We start from the raw sequence: 24,059 nt of genomic DNA, 5'->3' as shown, positions 1-24,059 counted from the left end.
TAAGGAAAAGTTCTCGTGTTAAGCAGATTCCTGTAAAGTTGCATGATTATCTTTGTTGAGTGTTTTTTTATTTTTTAAATTTTCTTGTTTTTCTTTTCTTTTCTTTTTTTTCTTTTTCTTTTTCTCTTTTTGTTTTTTGAAAGGGGGAAGGTGTAGTATTCCCTATTGGAATTGTTATTCTTTAGTTGGAATTGTTATGACACATTCTTATCTTAACATTCTGTATGAGCTCTGTGTAACTGTCTTAACTTGTCTTCTGCTGGAGGTGGTTGTTTAAGCTGTCTCTCCTCAATACACTTCCAACTACTTACCTTGGCTTCTTGCCTGAATTACCACACTCTCCATTCCATGGCTACTAGCAGCACCATGTATGCCACTTCTGTGTTGAGTGACTAGCAATGTAGGAGTGTTACTGCTCCTGCTCGAGGTCTCCTCACTTTCTCCAGAGACCATTAGGGTGCTGACACCAGAGTTGGCTGTTTGCAATAGTTCCACAGCATTTGTGACTTGCTCTAGGCCTCTAGCTATATCTTGGCTGCAGTGAGTCATCTGCATGGTGATGCTGCGCCGTGTGAAGTTGGATGTCACTGCGCAGAGGCGGTTTACAGCCTTCGTGTAGCTGTGCATACGTGCTGTGCACTTTGTGCAGCCCTGTTTCTAGCACTTTCAGTGCGCTCAAGTGTAGAACATAATTTTTCTATTGCACCTGCCATCACCATCATGCCCTCACCCATGTTACGCTGATTTCTGTTCAAATTGGACAGCTTCCTGTTTATTGACCGCATTGCCCTGTGTTGCAGGCGCTGCACTTGAAGCATGTCCTGCTCCAGTCCTGCAAATACAGTTGGTGTCTCTACATTTACACTACTACTCCTGGACATTGAATTGAATTGAATTACGCATTTGTATAGCGCATGGCTACCCGGAGGCATCCCAGCGCTTTAGACTCATTCATTCTCTGAGGTTTAAGCGAACAAGAAGGTTTTAGCAACTTTCTAAATCTTAAATGGTTTACTTCCATTCTGATTGATTCAGGGAGGTTGTTCCATAAATTTGTGGCTTGTAAGGAAAAGCGTCTCCCCCCGTACACACTCTCTCTGTTTTAGGAACCACTAGCAGATTTTTGTTATTGGATCTCAGAGTCCGCTTGGGGTTATATGGGAGGACATTGATTGAATAAGTGCTGGTCCAATTTTATTGACTGCCTTGTGTACCATAGTCAAGGCTTTAAATTCCACTCTCTGTTGCACTGGTAGCCAGTGAAGCTGGCGCAATCCAGGCTTAGCGGATGACATGGACCTTTGTGCTCCATATGTGCGTGATCTTTGCTGCAGTTGCTGTTGTCCTAGGCTCTCACCAGGTTCCTGAGTGTCTTCAATACTGTCTCTTGCATCCACATGAATGTCCATGTCATCCTCCAAAGGAGGCAGAGGGGGCACATTTCTACGCTTCCTGCGCACTATTGGTGTGGTCACACATTCCTCACTGCTTTCCCCTTAATTGCCAGTATCAACATGGATTTGGGAGTCCTCTCCCTCAGCAATGTCCCCTGGTGCCCTTGATTGTGCTGTGGATGTAAAGTGGGACATATGAATTTGTGTTGTGTTATGCATCTTAGAACAAATAAAGTTTACGATTTTGAAGTTCTATCAATCTTGACACTCTCATGTAGCCTAAAATCCAAAACACAATGTGAGCATGTGTATCATTGCTCTCAATTACAAAGTATCCTTCATGAAACTACAACTTCCATGATGCATTTGTATGTGTATGGTATGGAGTGTACCTGGACTCAAACTTGTTTACTTCATGTCCCTCTATCTTCACTGTGTGCATGCAACACCAAGCTGATTACACCTTTTTGCCATGCATCTTACCTTGAGAACTGGAAGCAGGGTTGGAGCTGTCAATATCAGCCACTCCAGTAACACTCCCAGGCAGGAGAGTGGCCGCCACAAGTTCCTCATGTGGTGTTGGTTGTTCAGCAGTGGAAGTACCACCACCAGTCTTCTGTGCCTCCTTCAACCTGGCAACCACCCTCTCTTTAGATCTCTGGCGCATATCGTACCATCTTTTTCTTAATTCCTCTACGGTACTTGTGGTGACTCCAACAGCATTCACCATTTGTTGTATTTCAAGCCAGATCTTCCTCTTCCTGGACTCTGGAACCTTCAATGCTTTCTTCCCAAAAAGCAGTTCATGGCTGCAAACCATTTCCTCAATCAAAACCTCTTGCTCCTTTTCTGAAAACTTGTGCTTCCTTTTCCTTTTTCTCCCTCTATGCCCTCCTGTGGCCTCTGGGACTCCATTGCAGAGGTAGCAGTTCTGTTCAGCCTTCAAACACTCTCCTAACTGCCAAGGCAAGCAGGTGTAAATGTAAATGTAGAGTATTTATATAGCGCACTTCTACCCGGAGGCCTCGTAGTGCTGTATTCATACCCCTGTGGAACCCATCCTGGCTTTCCTGTGAAATGTCCACTCCTGGGCACCCCCAAGGTGAAGCCAGGCATCCACAGCGCTGCTGGGGCCGTTGTGGAGGTTAAGCAAGCTATTGCAGGTAATCACTCCCTCTTCCTGGTTGTGATGTCATCAACCTGCACCTGCTTTGCAGATACCCGGTTTTATGATTACTTAAATTGCGAATTTCGCAATTAAGGAATCGCAAACCATTATTCTGCGCATTTTTAGCGACATTTAGGAAATCGCTAAAATGTATAGATTAATAACATACATCCCGTTTTGCGAATCTGCAACTGCGAATCGCAAAATATCGCAAATACAGATTTGCAAAACGGAATCTTGATACATCTGCCCCATAGTCAAGTATTGTTCACTGGAGCAAAAGTGCCCATTTTGCAAAATGAATGTCAATCAATCAATTTTTATTGATTTAGACCTCGTCAGAGATTAACAATATAAAATGTATACAAAATCTGTTTGATATTATAAACAGAACAACTCATATACTTGACTACTTTCAAACAGTGGTAAAAAACTTTTGAGAAATGTATACGGTTTGTAACACATTTGGAGGTGATCAAATTAAATCAATCAGATCATTAGGATTAAGTAAATTATATCTAAGACACATAGGCTTTATAAAATGGCACTCAGTTTGAACCAGGACTCTATTGAGGCAGACATATAGAACATGCACAATATCTTGAACACCTCCTCTGCATAGTTAAACAAAATCCTGACTTATCACTTGTGTCACTCCAATGTTTAGCATTGGCTTTTAATGGTAGGATCCCTAAGCGAAGCATTAATTTACAGCATCTGACGCAGTGATCCAGTTTAAATCTCATGTATTTTTTATTAATTTTTATACTCTAAACTAGCAATAAAAGGCCTATAATGTAATAATTGAGAACAATGTGAGATGTCAAGATAAAAACTTAGTCTTGGTGTCATTTTGTTTCAGAAAGAACTTCATAAACACAGGTGACCAGGACTGTAAAACATTAATGGAGCATTGAAAGTGCTCCAAAGCTTTCTCGAGATTTTCGTTAAAAATTTACTATTTCTAGCCTTACAAGTTTTATGCTGTAAGCGAGCTCTCAGGAAGCCTTCTGCATCATGCAGTAAGTTGTAGGCCCATCTAATTATATTTGCCTGAGCTCTTTGGAGCTGACTACCATGAGCTCTAGACACAATGCTTGAACCGGTGTAGCTTGGCTCGTTGTGGTTATCTTGTGTAGAGGCTTCCCTTCATTCAGATTTAAGATAGACCCTTTTTTGCAGCAGTATACTCTAATGTATAAGATAAGGTAGAAGAATCTTAGCGCAATAAATTTCGAGACGGGAATAAAAAAATCTCTTTCCCAAGGAGGGGTAGAACCTCTTTAGAGCGCTTATAGGGGCTGCAGCCTTAAGTTCCATATGCTGGAAATTGGAAGTGTTTTCTAATGTCTGAAAAGATTTTTCCCAGGTAGGTATACATCCTTACTACCTCGACAGGTCTCCCACCTAAATGCCAGTCAAATTGTCTGGAATGTTTCCTCTCTTTAAATGGTACTACATTAATTTTAGAAATATTTACTCTTAGGTGATTCATTTCTGTATAATGATGTCATCAGCGTACATTTAGATGCATATTTCTGGAGGATGTTTACTTTACAAATCCTCCTTCAACACGTCCTTCTCCAACTGTCGCCCTCGCTCCCCACTCCCATTCCATTCCCAAACCCTACCACCATAACTGGGACACCATGGCAATAATTACCAAGACACCCAGGGGCCTCAAATGCAGAAGTTACATTAGGTTTGAAAAACAGGTGACAGAATAGATCTGCGTTGATTTTTTAGAGTGTTACAGACAAATAATTCATGATTATGATCTGACACACAAGATACCTATTCTGAACGTCCACAAGCAGGGTTGTTTTCGAGCAACTCTTTTGTTTTCTTAATTAATAATTATATATATTCTTTATAACTTAGTGACCTACCAGATTACTTCCTAAAAGTAAATAATGTATTTATAGAAGGGGGGATGGTGGCTATTATAGATCCATCCATTATTAAGAGTTTTAAATATTAAAAAGTGTCAACCTGCATTATGTCATTTACTTCTTTTAAACAATGAATTCACTTGTCTCATGGTTTATAAGTATATCTCTGCTTCAGTTCGACTTCGTAATAATGTTTGAAAATGAATTCCTGGGTAACATTTGAGTCGGTTAAAATTTTATTATGTGTATTATTGTTAAAATGTTATCTGTTCTTTTATGGCTGTCATTTAGCCGAATAAAGATTTTTGACTGACTGACTGATCAATCTTGTGGCAGCCATTACTCAGTATCATTCCTGAATAGGTTATGACAATACGTACTTTAGTTATGTAATTATATACATATATGTCATATGATTTATATTGTTATCTTCTTAAATGGACCGCCGGAGGAATGTATTGCTGGGGAATGCTTTGTCTTGATTTAAAGTTTTGTGTAGTAAATTACCATCTTATTTGTGAGTTAATTTATATTGTAATTGTGGAAAGGAGATGTGGTGTCTTGGTAAATATTGCCATGGTATTCCAGTTATGTTGGTAGGGTTCTGGAATGGATTGGGAGTGGGGAGCGAGGGCGGCAGTTGTAGAAGGGCAGGTTGAAGGAGAACGCTGTCTTACTTGCTCCAATAAAGGATTCTTATGCTTACCTTCATACTTGTCTAAAGTTCCTCATGCTAAAGCTGTCTTTTATATTGTCACTTGCCAATGAGCAAATATGCTACACTTTATTTACATTTTTAAGAGCTTTTTACGTTTGTATTGATGTTTTTTTTTACCTTTGTACTGTTGATGTTTTTATGAGCTAAATCATGTGGTTTTTATATTTAAAAATAGGGTTTGTGTTGTAATGTTGATCAAAGTTGAGAACAGTATCACACTAAATGCAATAAAGTGTGATGTTTTCAGCAGACAAACTTTCAATTTCAATTGGATGGCAGGTGCCATATTTAATACTTAATAATTATCTCCAGTCCACTTCCTAAATGATAAAGTAGTATAATCAAATTCTAAAAGTTATTCGTTACATCTTTGAGGCTGGACTCTAGCACATAAAGATATTATTAGTTGACACTCCTCACATTACGCAGGCGGTACATGTATTACTAGTACACGCAGAAATTGGAATCACCACTTGGGGTATATTTACAATCTTAAGAGCTCAAGAGGTTAGGAATAAGGGTATGTGATCTGAAAAATGTTTAAGATGTTGATAATAAAAACAAACCTTGGATATTGATAGATTCATATTATCCTTTCTATGTCACGGTATAAAGATCAATAATATTGACATATATACATTACCAGCATATCGTCCACGTTAGCATACATTGGTGCTTGTAGATGTACAATTCTTAACTCCACATCAACTTGCCTTCAAAATATGTTGGTAGTCGATCCAGTGGATGGGAGACTAAGGACAACAACAGATGACCAAAGCAATTATGTCAATAAAATGAGTAAGATGATAAGCTTACAGATTTTGACACCAGGCATGTAGCACCACAATCAAAGGATGCAAGGTGGTTGACAGCCAGAGAACAGAAGATGTTCCTGCAGGACATGATAGCATGCCGGCAGACGAAATGAAGTCAGAAAGGACCTTAGAGGTCTGGTAAAAGTGTGGCGAAGGTTTCCAAACACTGTGACATTGCAAGATGTCAATATATGTTTACTGAAATAAATAACAAATTTGAAGGAACATTTTAAATTTAAAAAAAACTTTACTGAACTTATTTTGATCCTGACCTATGTGAATACTCTTCACTGGTGTATTTGGAAAAATAGGCTTAAAATAGCATGTACCCAAGTACCAGGCGCCTCCATGGCTACGTAGGATCTCACATCCAATAAGGATAACCACTGATAGCAATTTGGAATTCAGGCAGATGGTGAGGACCTGGCTCTTCCGTAGGTTAGGCTTTTAGACTCCTCTTTGGCCTGAAGACCCATGAAATGAGTTTTTAGCAACAGTGCATTGATTTCACCAGCATTCTTACACTAACATGGTTTTAATTCCTCAGGGGCAGAAAGACTTCCTACTACACCATGCAGCTTGACCGGCGTTGAGATTAAAGGTGGCAACTTTACAATAATCGTATCACAGGGACCTAAACATGCGAAAAGATTGAAGTACATCTGCCCAGAGGGGATGTACCCTTACCCTGTAAATGGCAGGACCTGCAACCATGCTGGCAAGTGGTCAACTATGAAATCTCCTGATGGGAAGACTGTGGAGAGAGCGATCTGCAAAGGTAAAGTCAAGCTGTGTTTTGTTGTTTTCTTTAAAGACAGGTTCATGCTCTATAATTTGTTCTGTCTATTCACATAACCGTTTGGAGGGGCTGTACTTTGCACCGCACAATCATCCTTCCCTTGCTGCACTCAGGTGATGGCGGTTCACTGATCAAACAATCACAGTGTGGCTCACCTGTTAGAGGAGGCAGTCCCTGATGCAGAGGTCAGACCCGGGACCAGGGTTCAATCCCTGACGCGGCAGGACCTTGAGCTCAAAATGTCCACGGACTCGATAATTCTCACCTCGGTGCCTACTCGAATCGTGGGTTCACACTCTGTAACTCTGGGCAATAGCTTGCTTAATCTCCACTACGGCCCCACCGCGATGGAATGCCTGGTCTTCACCTTGGGGATGCCCAGTAGGGGTAATCTTGCAGGGAAAGGCCAGGACGGGTTCCCAAAGCAAGTGCCTTGAGACCTTACGGTGAAAGGCGCTATATAAGAATGTACGATTTATATATTTTATTTTACTGAAGGCTGACTTTAGGGGTTATACTACCAAAGAATAACTGTGGGTCTATAAAGAACACAAACTCTGTTTGTTAACGGTGTCTAAACCTGTTTTGTGTATCCCATAGTATGTATATGGCATACAACGGGACTTGTCTCGGTGTGATAAGTTCTCATCAGTTACGCACACTGTACCGCCCTTTTGTCATCATTTGGGCCACTTCACAGAGTGGAGAGTCCATGTTGTAGACACTATACACAGTTCTTGTTGTGTGATGTCTATCTAGTTGTAATGTGGGACTCAACTGATATGTGTGGTAACTGAAAAGCAGTGCTAAACTCAAAATAATTGTGAGTGATAGGAAGAAAAGGTGCTCTATTAAAATTTGGATAGCGGGCGCAACAACAACTTTATTCATAAGCCGTCCACTCCCAAACATTAAAAACTGTTAGTGCAAAGGAACAGTAGTTTCAAACAAATATCTACTGGATGGATTATGTTATGTTATGTTATGTTATGATGAATTTGTAGAGCGCACGTTCACCCTGGGGTTTCTAGGCGCTGTGTACCGCTGGGGAACCCGTCCTGGCTTTCCCTGTGAGATGGTCCCTATTGGGCATCCCCAAGGTGAAGCCAGGCATCCCCGGCAGCGAGGGGGCCGTTGTGGAGATTAAGCAAGCTATTGCCCAGAGTTGCAGCGTGGGACCCATGGTTAGAGAGGCACCGAGGCGAGATTTATCGAGCCCGCTGACATTGGTTCCCTACCCTGCCGCGTCGGGAATTGAACCCTGGTCCCGGGCCAACCTCTGCTTCTGGGTCTGCCGCCTCTAACCGGTGAGCCACACTTCTCCAGTTTCCGTGATCCTACTGGTATCTACTGCTTCCTCAGGACCAAATAATAACTTTGCTACTGCTACAAAAATGTGTATTTTAAATGAAACAAATAAATGATAATAATATCACCTCAATTTGTCCTCTCACTCCTCTTGAGTATGAGAGGCATGCTCCTCTCCTCACCTGGCTACAGCTCAGGATTAAGGGGCACCGCTCTGTCCGTCGGTACTCCAAACAGTCATCTGGGCTGCCAGGTTTAATGGTCCTGAGGAAGCAGTAGATACCAGTAGGATCACGGAAACTGCAGAAACATGTCAACCTTATAATCCATCCAGTAGATATTTGTTTGAAACTACTGTTCCTTTACACTAACAGTTTTTAATGTTTGGGAGTTGACGGTTTATGAATAAAGTTGTTGTTGCACCCGCTATCCAAATTTTAATAGAGCACCTTTTCTTCCTATCACTCACAATTATTTTGAGTTTAGCACTGCTTTTCAGTTACCACACATATCAGTTGAGTCCCACATTACAACTAGATAGACATCACACAACAAGAACTGTGTATAGTGTCTACAACATGGACTCTCCACTCTGTGAAGTAACCCAAATGATGACAAAAGGGCGGTACAGTGTGCGTAACTGATGGGAACTTATCACACCGAGACAAGTCCCGTTGTATGCCATATACATACTATGGGATACACAAAACAGGTTTAGACACCGTTAACAAACAGAGTTTGTTTTCTTTATAGACCCACAGTTATTCTTTGGTAGTATAGTGACTTAATTAGGGGATTCTAACTGTGCTTTAGGTCTTAAAACTTTCCCTTGGACCCTCTTTTCCACTTTTTTTGTTAACCCCTTCCATGCTCATGACGGAACGGTTCCGTCATGAGCGTAAGTTGGCCTGTGCTTATGACGGAACCGTACCGTCATGGTTCCATAGGCCCAATGGAACGTTCAGCACCGCAGCAAAATTCGCGCAGCACAGAAGGGGTTAATATAACTTTAGGGGTTCCCATCTCCACAAGTATCCTAGATCCCTCAGTGGATCATGTTGAAAAGAGATCCACCCCCACATCCACACCATGAATCCTTAGAGGGGTAACACCCTTGCGTCAGGATTTGAATGTCAACACTTTCTTAAAGAAATCACCTTTCTGGTTTGTGCATGTCCAGTGACCCAGCACCACATTTCTGGGATTAGGTTTTAATCACCTCAAGTACTGTTGTGGGCCACACTGGATCCCTTTCCTTCAAGCAGTGACCTGAATCACCTTACCACCAACATTCCCTTGTGCTCTAAACTATCACACATCACCCTCTTCTCTGTCTCTTCTTTCCTAGAGTCACAGGTGTTCTGGATACCCACATCTTCGTTCATCCCTCCCCTCTGATCATGCTTCTCCACACTTACCATTTTATCTTTCAGTTATCAAAGCAAACATACACTATTTACTGCAATTATCCCACTTGAGTACATATAAAACTGTCCCTCACCTGTAAGGACAAAAACTCAGATTGTTTTCTATTCTAGTTCTGAATATGGAAAGCCAAATCAGCCTGCAATAAGACACTAAAGATACAGATACACCAACAGCCTTTCACTAACCTCATGCAACCTTTTCCCACACACTAGTCAGTAATCATAAAGGGGGTAATGTGTGCCTTCTCAGTAACTCACTCAAGATCACTCCCACTCCTGCACTCCATCCTCTCCCTCAACCCGGAAGTCTACATTAGCACAGAGATGCCTCATTTCAGTGTGGCTATTTAACAGTCACACAAAGCTATCTCATCATATGAAAACTGCAGTGCTCTTCTGGACTCACTTCCACTTGCTGCTAAATTACTTAGGGGCCTATTAGGATGACGGGCGGACTTTGTCTGCCCGTCATCCTAGCGGGGTTTGGGACCACCCGCCATAAGGGCAGGGGTCCAGGGGGTGGCATTAGGATGCGCCCGCCACTGTGGCGGGCACATCCTGCATTTCTAGCATTGTGGCGGACGGTGCTCTCAGCACCGCCCGCCACAATGCTAGAAATGTTTTTCAGCATTTGCATAAACAAAAGCCTGCCGCTTTGTTTATGCAAATGAAGGGGGGTACCACAGGTAACCCCCCATGTGCAATTCCCACCCCTCCTTCACTCTGGGGGCCCGCAGGGGACCCCAGAGTGAAGACCGCATGCCTTTCCGTGGCAGCATCACCGCCACGGAAAGGCATCTACCAAAGCCCATTGTAATATGGCTGGCGGTGTCTAATAGACACCGCCACCATATTAAACATTTTCCGCCCCGGCCGCAAGGCGACCGGGGCGGAAAAGTGGCGGGCGGTGTTTTTCTCCGCTGCAGTCCCCCCGCCATTGTAATATGGCGGGGGGAATTCAGGGAAGGATGTCGGGCGGTTTGCCCCCGCCAGGCTGGCGGTAGCCACCGCCAGCCTGGTGGGGGCAATCCGCCTGACATCCTAATGGGCCCCTTAGTGTTTGAGCAGGGCCGGCTGCCCTGTTTGAGCGAGGGAGCATCGCCCACTTAAATGCCCCCCAAACAAATCCCCAGAGATGAATAAATAAAATGGTAATTTATCACCATTTTATTTTTCATTCACCCGTCCTGAACAGAGCATCAGGACAGGGCGGGACCCGCTGAATGACAGCAGCAGGGAGGAGGATAGGCTGCCTGGGCACTTTTCGAAGTGCGCATGTCTCTTTGGCCTGCTGTCTTGCAGCAAGCATCCATACATAAGCGCTTTAAACCTCTCAACCCAGCTGTCTCATGACGGCTGGGTTGAGAGCAAGTGCAGTCCTCCAGTGCTCAATGGAGCACCTAGTCAGGCCACTCACACCAATCAGGACACTGGTCTCATGCCAGGATTGGTCAAGGGAGTTGCAGCATCCAGTTCCTATTCAGTGGGCGAAAGAAGAGGTCCAGCACACGTCATGTAGAAGGTAAGTGTTTAATATTTTAATTGTAATGGATCGTGCACCCGTTCACCCTCCCTCCCCAGATGCCAGCCACCACTGTCTTTGAGCTAAGCTGAACCTCAGCCTAAGATCCACTGGCATATAATTCTGTTTAACCTCAGTTTAGTTATTCACTGCTTAACAACAACTTAATCTCTATATGTGCATGTGCACACACGCACACAAGCACACACAATAACATTCTTTCCCTGACCTTCTTAGACCACGCAACCATACATAAATAGGATCCACAACATAGTATTTCCACATGTACAGAATCCAAAATTTCAACTTTCAACAGATCGTAAACATTGGGAAGTACAGATTTACTATTATAACTCCAAGTCTTTATATCTTGACAGTATATTAGTAGTCAATATTGTGGATGTATGTGCAGGTAGATATTAATAATTTGATATTGTGGCAGCAGACAACTGCTTTGAACTCTCACTAGCCTCTCCACACCTTCACCCTGCATGCGTACAGAAACGTAGACTGCCTTTACCTCTTTACGGGCACCATATTAGGAGGATGAATGAGCGACTTAAGGCCGACCAACAAATGTGGAGTACCCTGATTTCACTCTCAAGATTGATGGACTCCTTTGACTCCCTTCCTCTGCGACGTGTCCATATAATCATCAACAGCTTGAAAGGGTCTCCCTCCAATTCACAGTGTTTAGTTTGAATCCCCACTGCAGGGCAGGGCTCATGGCCGAGGCATCTGGTCTGGCAACAGGGAAGTTATTTAAAGCTTGTTACAGATGATTGAAAATTACTGCTACAGACAGTGTTATAAAAATACTTTAAAAAATTCTTTATTATGGTAATCATTCTCTCAATGTTCTTTCTAAATGCAGAAGTCCGGTGCCCGACGCCTGTGGATTTTGAGGATGGCGCATACTTCCCCAGGCAAAAAGTCTATCGCATTGGGGACACTCTGCAGTTTGAGTGTTTTGAGGGCTACAAACTCCTCAACTCTGCTAACCGGACATGTTTACCGAATGGAAAGTGGTCAGGAAAAACCACTATATGTGACGATGGATGTAAGTAATTTATGTACATCCCATATAAAGAGTGTTGAGGTCACCATAGTCAGATTTCAGATGTAATGTTTAGTCTTTCCATTATTCTCTGTTTCATCTCCAGAAAACCTGGAATAAAAAGTGATTAGACCAGCAGACATTTTGATTTCAGGGCTGTTTGATCAACTGCATTTCTTTGCCAAGAACAATTAAACAATTAAGCACAAAAATAGATCCTGTGGTGTAGCATCACCAAGCTAGATAGAAACATAGGCCCCCATTAGGATGCCCGCCCGCCATCCCCGTGCGAAACGGGACCGCCCGCCATAGGAGCGGCGGTCCCGCCTTGGCAATTAGGATGCGCCCGCCAAACTGGCGGGCGCATCCTGTATTTTTACCAGTGCATTTCAAAGCACAACATGACAGGCACTGCGCGGTGCCTGCCATGTTGTACTTTGAAATGCGGGGGGGTACCATAGATACCCCCCATTTGCACCCCCGCCCCCCCGGAGTCCCTGGGGGCCCGCAACGGGCCCCCGCAGTGATTCTCCGCATGCCTTTCCGTGGCGGCGAAAGGCATTCAAATTTGCCCATCATAATATGGCTGGCGGTGTCTGATAGACACCGCCACCAGATTATACCTTTTCCGCCACGGTCGAAAAGCGGCGGACGGTCTTACCGTTCGCCGCGGTCCCTCCCGCGATCCTAATATTGCGGGGGGTCTTTAGTGCAAGGATGGTGGGCGGATCGGCCCCGCCACGCCGGCGGTGGCTACCGCCTGCCTGGCGGGGGCGATCCGTCCGCCATCCTAATGGGCCCCATAGTCTGAACACAAAGGAAAGTGTCCATGGACTGCTGTTTATGAACTTAGCTGAGATGATAGCAGGATGAGCCGTATTGTCTGATGGGAGTCTGTTCCTTGAAGAGATCCAGTTGTCTGTAGGCATAATGTTCTGGATTCTGGGCGCAGTAAGGCAAGGGCTGCCTTCTGGTTCTTTCTTTCCTGCACATGTTTCTCTCCAGTCAATTTCTTAGCTACTGGTCTGACATTGTCCACCTCAGTTAGTTCATTTCTGTTTCTGATCACTTTATAGGTGATGCAGATGGGTATGAAGGCTAGAGGGAGAGACAGAGGAGTTCATTCAGTGAGGGAGGATGTGGTCAGCTTTCTTTAGTCCCTTGATGAGGGGTGCTAGAGTGTGAGAAATGTTGGATTTTACATTGCTGTCCACTTTTAAATATCACCCAGTGTCTCTGCCAAACCAGAGTTACCCATGTTGTGTACGATCATGGCTGGGGAGTAGACGAACAAGCGGCAGGATCCTTCTTTTTTTACAGCAGAGGGCCTTGGTGGGTCCATGGTTAACAACTAACAATATACCATCTCCAATCAAATGCTGATTGATTGATTCTCCTTGGATCTACGGGAGAGTCCTTCTGATGATTGCGCATGGGACTGTAATGCAATCTGACCATATGTACTGTTTGATGTTTACATATATTTTGTTGTTGTTGCATATAATGCATGAAATAAAGTAGCCATGTGTAAGAAATGGGGGTTACCCAAATCTCCAAGGGGGTAGCATGGAACCAAGCGGGCAGGCCATACTTCGGAGGACATGTGAAGCATTCACGCAGTACCCACAGACAACACACCAGGCACACCACAAAAGAGGCAGGACACCCGTTTGAGTTGGAAAAAAATAAGTAGTTTAGTAGTGTTTCCAACCTGCAAGGCAAAAATGCATCAACAGTGGTATCAGTACAGGCGCCAACTAGCACCAGAGCCAAGTGTAACAAGGGGGGATTATTTACATGGGAAGTAAGGGCTGAGTCAGTAAGTCCAAAGCTGAAAATAAAGAAGAATGTTTAAAATGACATTAGATCTGGGGCCAATCTGGCGGGGCCAACTCAGACTCTCATCCTTAGGGGTAGGCTGTAATTGCAAAATACCACATTAGCATAGATATACATCATGCACGATAACGCCAACCCAACCCCTGTAAGGGAAAAACATCAGGGCATCACGGCACATCATAAACAGGAGCACCTGTAATAAATCAGCACGGCTGGTCCATTAACCTGGGGCATAACCAAGGGCCTGGAATAACACGTCAGGCCAACCTATAGACCAACATTAGGCAGAACATACATCACCCAGCATTAATATCAGGTAGGGGCCCTCCTCATGGACCAGGAACACCTGTAAGGAAACAGCTAGGCTCCCCCTACCATCAAACTAGGGGTATCAAACATCAGGGTGTACACAACAGCCAACCCTCATCAGGCCCCAGACGTCCCCAATCCCGGGCAGGGGACGCAGTACGCTAGGCACCCTGCTTTAGCATAAGGCTCAGCCCTAACTAGGGAGGACAGGCAGGTAGCAGTCACATAACCACTAGTCCCGTATCACATTGAACCTAACAAGGGCCTGACTCTAGGCCTAAGAACCCCAACCTAGGGCAAACCCTCCTCGGGGCATACATATATAGGTGGGATGTCAGGCCTAAACACTTCAGGGAAAATCAGGCAACAGGCAAAAAGGTGCATTTCAATGAGCCTCTCACTTGGCTATGCATGTCAAACCTTTCCCTGGGGGCCACGACAACATTCTACCTCCCCCCTGTGACTTTTAGGGTGAGCAGGGGCTTCTGTAGGCAGTTCAGTAGGCCTTACTGGGATCCTGGGACTCTGAGGCAGCAGTCACCAGCAGCCTTTACTCGGTTTCTGGGCACTTGGGCCCCACTTCAGTCAACAGAGGGGGAGGCGGACACTGTGTCCGTTGCCCTCTCCACCCTCCACACCGTATACTGTTGCCCACACTCACCGGGCTGTCCAGGGCCTCCTTGGCGGTAGGGGCAGGCACCGGCAATGTGCCTTGAGGCCCCTGCTGCACAGCGCTCTCACTCACGGGGCTTCCCTGACCAACCGGGAGCCCCGCGGGTACTGCAGCACCTTCTCGCTGCTTCCGGTTCCACCCGGGCCCCTCTTATCTCATGGGGACCCGCGGCTTCAAGGCAGAGGGGGCAGGCACCGGCAATGTGCCTCGAGGCCCCAGCCGCACAGCACTTGCAAACGGAGCTCGCCTCCCCTCCGGGGGAGTCACCCGGGCCCCTCCTCCTCACGGGAGCCCGGGGGGGGGGGGTTCAAAACTGCCTCCGGGCGGCTCAATCGGGGCTCCCTCGACCTCACGGGAGCTCCGCAGTCTCTCTACTCCGGCCGCCTCAGGTCGGGAGGCGGGGCTGGCACCGACAGTGTGCTCCGGCCCCGCCTACCTCACCGGCCCCTCGCTCGGGGGCACAGACCGGCGGGGTGGCCTCCCGCTCCGGTCACTTCTCCCGAGGCTCCCTCCTCTGCACGGGGGCCCCGCAACGGCACTTCACCCGGGTCCCCCTCCTACCTCACGGGGACCCGGGGCTTAGACTCGGCTTCTTCCTGCCTTCCCGGCTGCCTAGCGCGGCCCCTTCTTCACTTCGGCGGCCCTCTCCTTTTACCGAGGGCCGCCGCAACGATCCCGAACACGGCGGGGGTCTCCTTAGCGGCGCCCGGTCGCAGCGGTGAGGACGGCAACAATAAGGGGTAGGCTCCCTTCTATTTAATTATTTATCTCGACAAAAGCGCGCCTCCACAAACGGCGCTATTCACAGGCTACCACAGTCTCCTCAGTAAACGGCGCTATTCACAGCGCACAGCTCCTCCCTCTGCCCACAACCTCAGCTCCTTCCTCAGACCACGCAGAGGGGGCAGGAATTTAGCACTTCCTCAGCGCTTCGCAATTATAGCGCTCGACAGGCAGGCTTTACAGCACTAGGGGGCCACAACAGTCCCAGGGCCCAGCGCTTTCACAGGGCCTCACAGCACCTCAGCCACCAGCAGTTCTTTTGGGGGCACAATCTTCCCCATGGTGCTTCAAAGGGGGCCACAGCTTCACAAGGGGGCAGACAGTCCCACAGCAGTTCCTCAGGGGCACACTCCTCACCTCCTGGGCACTTCTTCACGCAGCGCGGGCGTGGTACCCAGTCCAAACAGCTTCAGTGACCTGGGTAGGGGCCCTCCCTTGTCAGGGGCCCATGGGGACAGCAGAGGGGGAAGGGGTTCTAGGGGTGCAGGGCCCAGCTCACAGGCCCATGTGGCGGTAGCAGCTCACAGCAGGTCCCCTCTCTTCCTTGTCCCAGCTCTGACTGACTCTCTGGTGGCACTTCCCTCTTACTTATACCCTCCTCCCAGGCAGTGCCAGAACCTTCTAGAATGTTGGCAAAGCTGGCCTAAACTGGCTCAAGGGGAGGGGGTGAGCACCCTGGGTGCCAGGTTTTCCCTCCAAAAGCTAGGGGTAGCTGGGTAATATTATCTAGACCGCTGACCTATGGCAGTCCAGTGGCAAAACCCATGGCCATGGCATCCATTTTAAACACAATACATTTCAGTCAGGTGCAGTTCTAAAATGGGGAAATTTACAAGTGCTCACACTATTACTTGACAAAACATTTTCAACAAGGTGTCTCCCACCACTCATGGCCTATACAGGTTTAATCCCATGGGGGAGACATCCTAGACAAGGGGGTCAAAAACGAAGAATTTTGGGGGAAAAGGCCAAGTCCAACACCATGTAATTATGTCTTCATGTATTCCCATGAAGGTGGTGTTTCTTTACAAGAATAACTAATAAAAAGATTTAAAAAAACAAAAAAGTTACCCATGCTGACTTAGACCTACTCATAACAGATAAAAACATTCCTATGATTTTGAATCCATTTACTCACATACCTCATACTTTTGGAAAGTCGGTGGGACAATTGCGTATTCTTTTCCACCAGTGCCACTGTTTTTTTCTTTAAATGGCATAAATCCAGCGCGGCTCTCAAACAACCCTCACAATTTATCTCACTTAACCCAAGAGCTGACTTAATTTACTCTTCAGTGGGGCCCATAGCCATGCGAGTCACACATTCACACACCTCAATCAGTGAGAACAGAGGGCGAGCTGCTGGACAACGGATTACCTTATTATTCTAGTTATAAAATGTATACATTATATACATATATGTACATATTCCCTTTCTCTAAAATTAGTAGGAAGTAACATCAAGGCACCCCACTGTTTAGTCGATGAACCAGCTAGTAGAAGTTCGTTGATGGAGATTAAGACCAGCTCAATCACAATATTCCCATTACTTTATTATTTACCTTGTCATGACTTTTAATTTAAAGGCACACAGGCTCAAATATTTTTATAGAAGGGTTTATCGAAATTCAGTCAGAAAAGAAAATAGCATTTCAAAAAGATTTTTTTAGCATTTATAAAAACATTAAAGAAATAGGAAATTTAGAAAACATATTTCCAGTCTGCCATAGACGATGACAGAACTACGGCAAAACAGGTTCCCAAGCTGACTGTTTTTCTAACCTCCTCGATGTCTACCTCTCAACAGGACTCCACATTCAATTCTTTGCCACGTCAAAATTTAAAGTCCAAAAATTATTCAAAGTCTTTTTGCACCAAAAACCGTTCAAACCGACAGCATGTCGTGGTCCGCAATAATATCCACGGAACCAACTCTTTCCTCTTTCATATAGGCTCTTTTATACCCTTTTCCCTAACTATCTAACTAAAAATTTAAACTGTTAGGGTCCGCACTCATTTCTTATTGGCCCATTAGAGGGGTGGTGATGGTCATCTCATGTCCTCCTTGTCCAAACCAGTTCATAATTCCGCTAAGTCATCCTTGCATACTCTCTCACGGCCAAAATTGTCCACTTTGCAATTTGTCATTCCGTCCTTGTATCTTTTGTACATCAAGAAGTTACCAGTCCGGGTTCCGCAGCAACCACAGCACCGAAACTGCCCTCATCGCCGCCACCGATGACATCAGGTCCCTGCTAGACAACGGAGAAACCGCGGCCCTCATCCTCCTGGACCTGTCAGCCGCCTTCGACAGGGTCTGTCACCCCACACTACGAACACGCCTCTACGACACAGGAATCCAAGAGAAAGCCTTGGACTGGACCTCCTCCTTCCTCTCCGGCAGAACGCAGAGCGTCCGCCTTCGGCTCCAAAGCCACCGAGATCATCTGCAGCGTACGCCGAGGCTCATCCCTCAGCCCAACGCTATTCAACGTCTACATGGCACCACTCGCCCACATTGCACGACGGCACGACCTCAACATCATCTCCTACGCCAAAGACACCCAGCTGATCCTATCCCTCACCAAGGACCCCCACACCACTAAAACCAACCTCCACGAAGGAATGAAGGCTGTCGCCGACTGGAAGAGAATCAGCCGACTGAAGCAGAACTTGGACAAGACAGAGGTCCTCATCCTCGGATCCACCCCCTCAGTCTGGGATGACTCTTGGTGGCCAACTGCACTTTGGAACACCCCTCAACTCCCACTGATCACGCACGCAACCTAGGGATCATCCTCAACCCTACCTTCTCCATGACAAAGCAGGTCAACGCTGTCACCTCCTCCTGCTTCAACACCCTCCGCATGCTTCGCAGGATCTTCAAGTGGCTCCCCACCAAAACAAGAAGGACAGTCACTCAGGCCCTCGTCAGCAGTAGACTGGACTACGGAAATGCACTCTACGCAGGAGCCCCGGCCAAACTCCTGAAACAGCTTCAACGCATTCAGAACGCCTCCTCACGCCTGATCCTCGACATCCCTCGCCGCAGCCACATCATACCCCATCTGAAAGACCTACACTGGCTCCCTGTCAACAAAAGGATAACCTTCAAACTCCTCACCCACACACACAAGGCACTCCACAACACCGGACCACGTACCTCAACAGCCAACTTAGCCGACTCAGCCTCTACACCCCCGCCTTTTTAGCTCCGCTCCGCAGACCTCGCCCTCGCCACCGCCCCCCGCATACGAAGAGTGACCGCCGGCAGCAGATCATTCTCCCACCTCGCCGCCAAGACATGGAACACCCTTCCCATCTGCCAACGGCAGACCGAAGACCTTCTGACCTTCAGACAACTTCTCAAGACCTGGCTCTTCGAACTTCTCCCCCCAGCGCCTTGAGATGTAGTGCACTTTACTAATGCCATGATTGATTGATTGATTGAAAGCACGCTTGTTTCCTAGGCTTTTAAATTCAAGCATCCTTTTTGGCATGTCTCCGGTGTCCTCGGCCAAGCTGACCTTGACATCTTTCACTCCGAGCACAGGCCATTCAAGCATCTCTAGCACAGTCGCGCATGCGTAGGGGCCATGTTTCTCGAAGTCTCGCATAAACAGCCATTTTCGAACTAGGCCGCATGGGCCTTAATGGAAACTAATATGAAAACAAACACAACAGACGTTAGATTCAGAATTTTAGCCCTTCTGTCTACCTCCCACCATTCTAATTTTCCCTGTTAGAGGTTACCTAACAAAAAGCGTACACATATGCGTCTTTTACTTACCAATTTCATTGTTTTTGCCAGGCAAAACTTTAATAAAAGCACAAGTACACACTTGTATCCAATTAATTTTAAAATACTACATCTCTATATTAGTATGACGTCTTCAATTTATTAATACATTAGTCTTTGCAAATCAGCAAGTTAGTTTCCCCACGTGTAATTTTAATCTATGTATGTTTGGTTGATTAATTCTCATGGTCCACATGTTTAATGCATGTTACTGTTATGAGAGACTGACCTTACAAGGGGTACACAAAATGTTTTGTCTCTCCCTTGCTGCATCAGCGTCAAAGAACAGATTGGGCACTACCCTAAAGTACTCTGCACATAACATAATGCATCACTGTGTTAATTAAAAGGCAAGATGTGAAGTCAGAGGTTAAAAATGTAATCTGCCTCATTTTCAACCTCATAATCACCTACACAAATGAAGAAGGTGTCTTGACCTTGACCTCTTTGGTGACTAAAACTCCAAAAACACTGATCATTGCCTTCTCGACAAGGAACGCTTTCTTCAAAATAAGGTTCTTCATCATTGGCACTATTACCAAAGATAGCTTTGTCAATAAAACAGAGATAGTGTTGTAGAGCGTATTGAGGTTTGCTTCTCTTTATCTATAATGTTAACATAGGTTACCCTATGTTCCTTGCCTCCCTCTGAGCTCAAGATCTCACAAGAAGTCTTCCAACAGGGGAGCCAGGAAACAAGTTCAAGATAGGCAAGTACCATCAATAAAAATATTGTCAGGGAGCCAGCTGAAAGGGTCAATTGCTCTGAAAGAAGCCAGCAAGATAAAAATAGCACATGCAGAGGAAAACACAAAAAGGTGTCCTTAGGTGGAATAATGGACCAGCTGTTGAGAAAACCCTTCTGATGCGTGGATTACACGTTGGATGGAGTGATATCTCATGGTGGCTTCATCTACTTATAAGTGGCCCAGTGTTCCTACACCTGGATTTATTTCCTAGCTCAAAAAGGACAGAAAGATAGAAAGAAAGGAGACAAAGAAAACGAGAAGGAAAGGAAAGGGAGAGAAAGAATGAGAGAAAAAAGAAAGGAGAGAAAAAAGAGGATAACTTAATAGAGAACAATTTCAAATGGACACAATCTGGTATTCTATGAAATAGCAACAGACAGAAAAGCAACACACGCCAATAGGAATATACAACAGCAATGGCAGGAGATGGCATCCATTAAAGATAGAATGGGCCTGTGTTCACATCTGAAGCGTCCCGATATAACATCAGGCTCTAAACACAAAGGCAACACTAAAGTAATTACATAGAACAACAAGCATTTGCAATGCAATAGGTCTCGCATTTATGTGCGTTTGATCTATTGACATTGCAAATAACAATGCCTTTTATTTTTGTTTTCATTATTAAAACATAAATACGAATACAAAACTAAAAGCCATTGTTATTTGCAATACCAATAGCTCAAACTCGCGTAAATGCGAGACCTATTGCATTGCAAATGCTTGTTTCTTTTGCTTTCAACCATGCGCGGAACAGCCATGCTGCTGTACAATGGGGCAGAAGAACAAACATTGCCAATAGATTTTTGCACAGGTGAGACCTGTTGGCTTTGCCAATGCTTGTACTGATTTGCAGAGGCTGAAAATGTCAACCCCCAGGACTCCTGTTGTCACGTTTTGGTGGTCTCTTCCTAACTGTGCCTGAAAAAGACACCCAATATTATTATTAGCTGTCCTGAACTATTTATGGCAAACAGCATTGGGTCTGGTAACTAAATCTAACCATCTGTAAATTGGGAGTGATGATTGATGCCGGTATCTTTAGTAAGGTTCACTCAGATATAAAAAGAGAAACATCCTTACATTTTTAAATGTAAAAGTTTTTCCAAATAAGGTATAGTTGTTACAATTCTAATTTGTCAAACAGTAAATGAAACACACAGTGACTGCAAAGTTGAAAACACTTCATTAAAAGCTCTGTTTAGGGCTCAGCCTACGTCACCACTGCGTCAGCAGTGGGGCGGAGCTCCGAGCCGTATTGTTAAGGGGCTCTGAATCGTGCAGTAAAAATTCCTCAGGGCGCGAGAATTTTTGTGGTGTTGTGTGCCATCTGCATGGTCATTGGTCCTTTCACGGCTGTGCTTTTGTAAGTGTTCACGCAATAGGCCCTAGGAATTTTTCTCTATCGACTCCCTGCATATTCCGTGCCAGAACGCGCTTGCGATGCCATAAATTCCCAATTACCAGATGTCAGGGTCCGTTCGCGCATTCACGACTCTGTAGTTTTCTTGAGCTGTAAGTGCGCGCATGTTGTCTCCCCGTCCAGGAGAATGCCATAAATTTTCAATTAGCAGCTGTCAGAGGTGCCGGTAATTGAAGGCAGATGCCAGGCTTATCGCAATTTTGTTTTTCTTTGCTGCGTGAAGGCTAGGTTTTAGGTGCTCCTTAAATGAAGAGACAGTCAAAAATAATTTGCTGTCAGAATATGCACAATAGGTCACTCATGAGAATTTTGTTTTAAGGCACGGTAAGTCGGCCTAATAGATTGCCCCTTGATTGAATATGTAAGTCATTGCTTAAACTACGTAGTTCAGATTGAAGGTATTTCAACAGTTTGTTCCATTGCTAATGTTTTGATGTAGTGCAGAAGGGCATAAAGCTGAATAAATAGAATTCCCAGGTTTATTGCCATCTGTTTGGAGCCAATATTAAAAAGTATCTGTAGTGAAATTGTGAGTAAACCTGCCTGTAAAGATGGATTTCAACACTAGCCTAATCACTACAGAAGAATAAATTGCCTTCATTCCAGAAAGCGGGTCCAAATTAGGCCTCAGGACACAAGATGCAACCGGAATCACTTCAGCCATGTACACATTTGTTCCCGGAATCAGCAGTAATGGTTGTAATGATTAGGGAATCTCAATAAAGCGTTCGACATGTTGTGCAACGAGAAGCTGTTAACTTTTCTGGATTCCATGACAGCTTGTTGTTGAACAATAGTCCAAAGTAGTGATAATAGTTTGTTGGAGAAAGACCTATTTTGCTCAGCATGTAAAAGCCCTTCCAATATACTTTACCAAACATGACGAGTTTGCTTTCATCATACATAAATGTTAACTTGTCGCTGGCCTTCGAGGACGTGCACACAGTGCTCTGCAGGGTACAGAGAGATCTCAGCAGCAGGGGCATCAACCGCTGAGCTATCTCGCTCACTCGCACTCAGGGTAACTGCAGACTTCAACCAGACGCAGACAGAGAGCGCCATCAGAGCAGCAGGCGCGTTAACACCACGACCTATATGTAGGACTGGAGTCTGTGCATGGAGCCCTCTGCAGGAGGAGCACGAACCGACCCAGCTAGGTTACTTACCGAGGACTTATTTATTTATTTATGCGTTTTTATATAGCGCAGACTTTACCCGAAGGTGTCAGAGCGCTTCACAATAGGAACAGAACTAACACATGAGAACATTGCAAGTGCACAAAATAGAAAAGCAAACATTACATTAAATGAACCAAAAATTACAATCGTGAGCCAACAAAATACAAGAGGTAGCAAACGGTGCATTACAAAAGTGACAATAGTGAACCAACAAAATACACTATTGCGCATGCGTGTTACCCAATCAGCCCCCTCTGCCGTAGGTGCATTAACCAACCGAGTCAGCTTACTGGGAACTGTGGAAACACAGGTCTGTGCTGATTCAGAGTGCAGAGTGCAGAGTGCAGATTCAGAGTGCAGAGTGCAGATTCCGAGTGCAGAGTGCAGATTCAGAGTGCAGAGTGCAGATTCAGAGTGCAGAGTGCAGATTGTGAGTGCAGATTGGTAGTGCAGAGTGCAGATTGTGAGTGCAGATTGGTAGCGCAGAGTGTAGATTGGTAGTGCAGAGTGCAGATTGGTAGTGCAGAGTGCAGATTGTGAGTGCAGAGTGCAGATTGTGAGTGCAGAGTGCAGATTGTGAGTGCAGAGTGCAGATTGTGAGTGCAGAGTGCAGATTGTGAGTGCAGATTGGTAGTGCAGAGTGCAGATTGGTAGTGCAGAGTGCAGATTGGTAGTGCAGTGTGCAGATTGGTAGTGCAGAGTGCAGATTGTGAGTGCAGAGTGCAGATTGTGAGTGCAGAGTGCAGATTGAGAGTGCAGAGTGCAGATTGAGAGTGCAGAGTGCAGATTGAGAGTTGAGAGTGCAGATTGAGAGTGCAGATTGAGAGTGCAATTTCAGAGTGCAGTTTCAGAGTGTAGATTCAGAGTGCAGATTCAGAGTGCAGAGTGCGAGTGCAGATTGGTAGTGCAGAGTGCAGATTGTGAGTGCAGAGTGCAGATTGAGAGTGCAGAGTGCAGATTGAGAGTGCAGATTGAGAGTGCAGAGTGCAGATTGAGAGTGCAGATTGAGAGTGCAATTTCAGAGTGCAGTTTCAGAGTGTAGATTCAGAGTGCAGATTCAGAGTGCAGAGTGCGAGTGCAGATTGGTAGTGCAGAGTGCAGATTGTGAGTGCAGAGTGCAGATTGTGAGTGCAGAGTGCAGATTGTGAGTGCAGAGTACATATTGTGAGTGCAGAGTGCAAATTGTGAGTGCAGAGTGCAGATTGT

At 45.4% G+C, this 24,059-nt stretch overlaps 1 protein-coding gene across 1 annotated transcript in view; it reads left to right on the top strand.

Moving 5' to 3' along the window:
* The window catches only part of LOC147717786 (complement factor B-like), a 472,008-nt gene that overhangs the window by 37,318 nt on the left and 410,631 nt on the right, over positions 1–24,059 (top strand). The window contains exons 2-3 of the mRNA XM_086924573.1: positions 6,535–6,765; positions 11,918–12,103. Coding sequence (XP_086780699.1) covers positions 6,535–6,765; positions 11,918–12,103 — 417 coding nt within the window. The remainder of the gene's footprint in view (positions 1–6,534; positions 6,766–11,917; positions 12,104–24,059) is intronic.

This window comes from Lissotriton vulgaris, chromosome 5, assembly GCF_964263255.1.
Source record: "Lissotriton vulgaris chromosome 5, aLisVul1.2, whole genome shotgun sequence".
Classification (NCBI taxonomy): domain Eukaryota; kingdom Metazoa; phylum Chordata; class Amphibia; order Caudata; family Salamandridae; genus Lissotriton; species Lissotriton vulgaris.
Note: the sequence above shows the minus strand (reverse complement) of the source record. Positions and strands in the feature narration are given on the sequence as shown.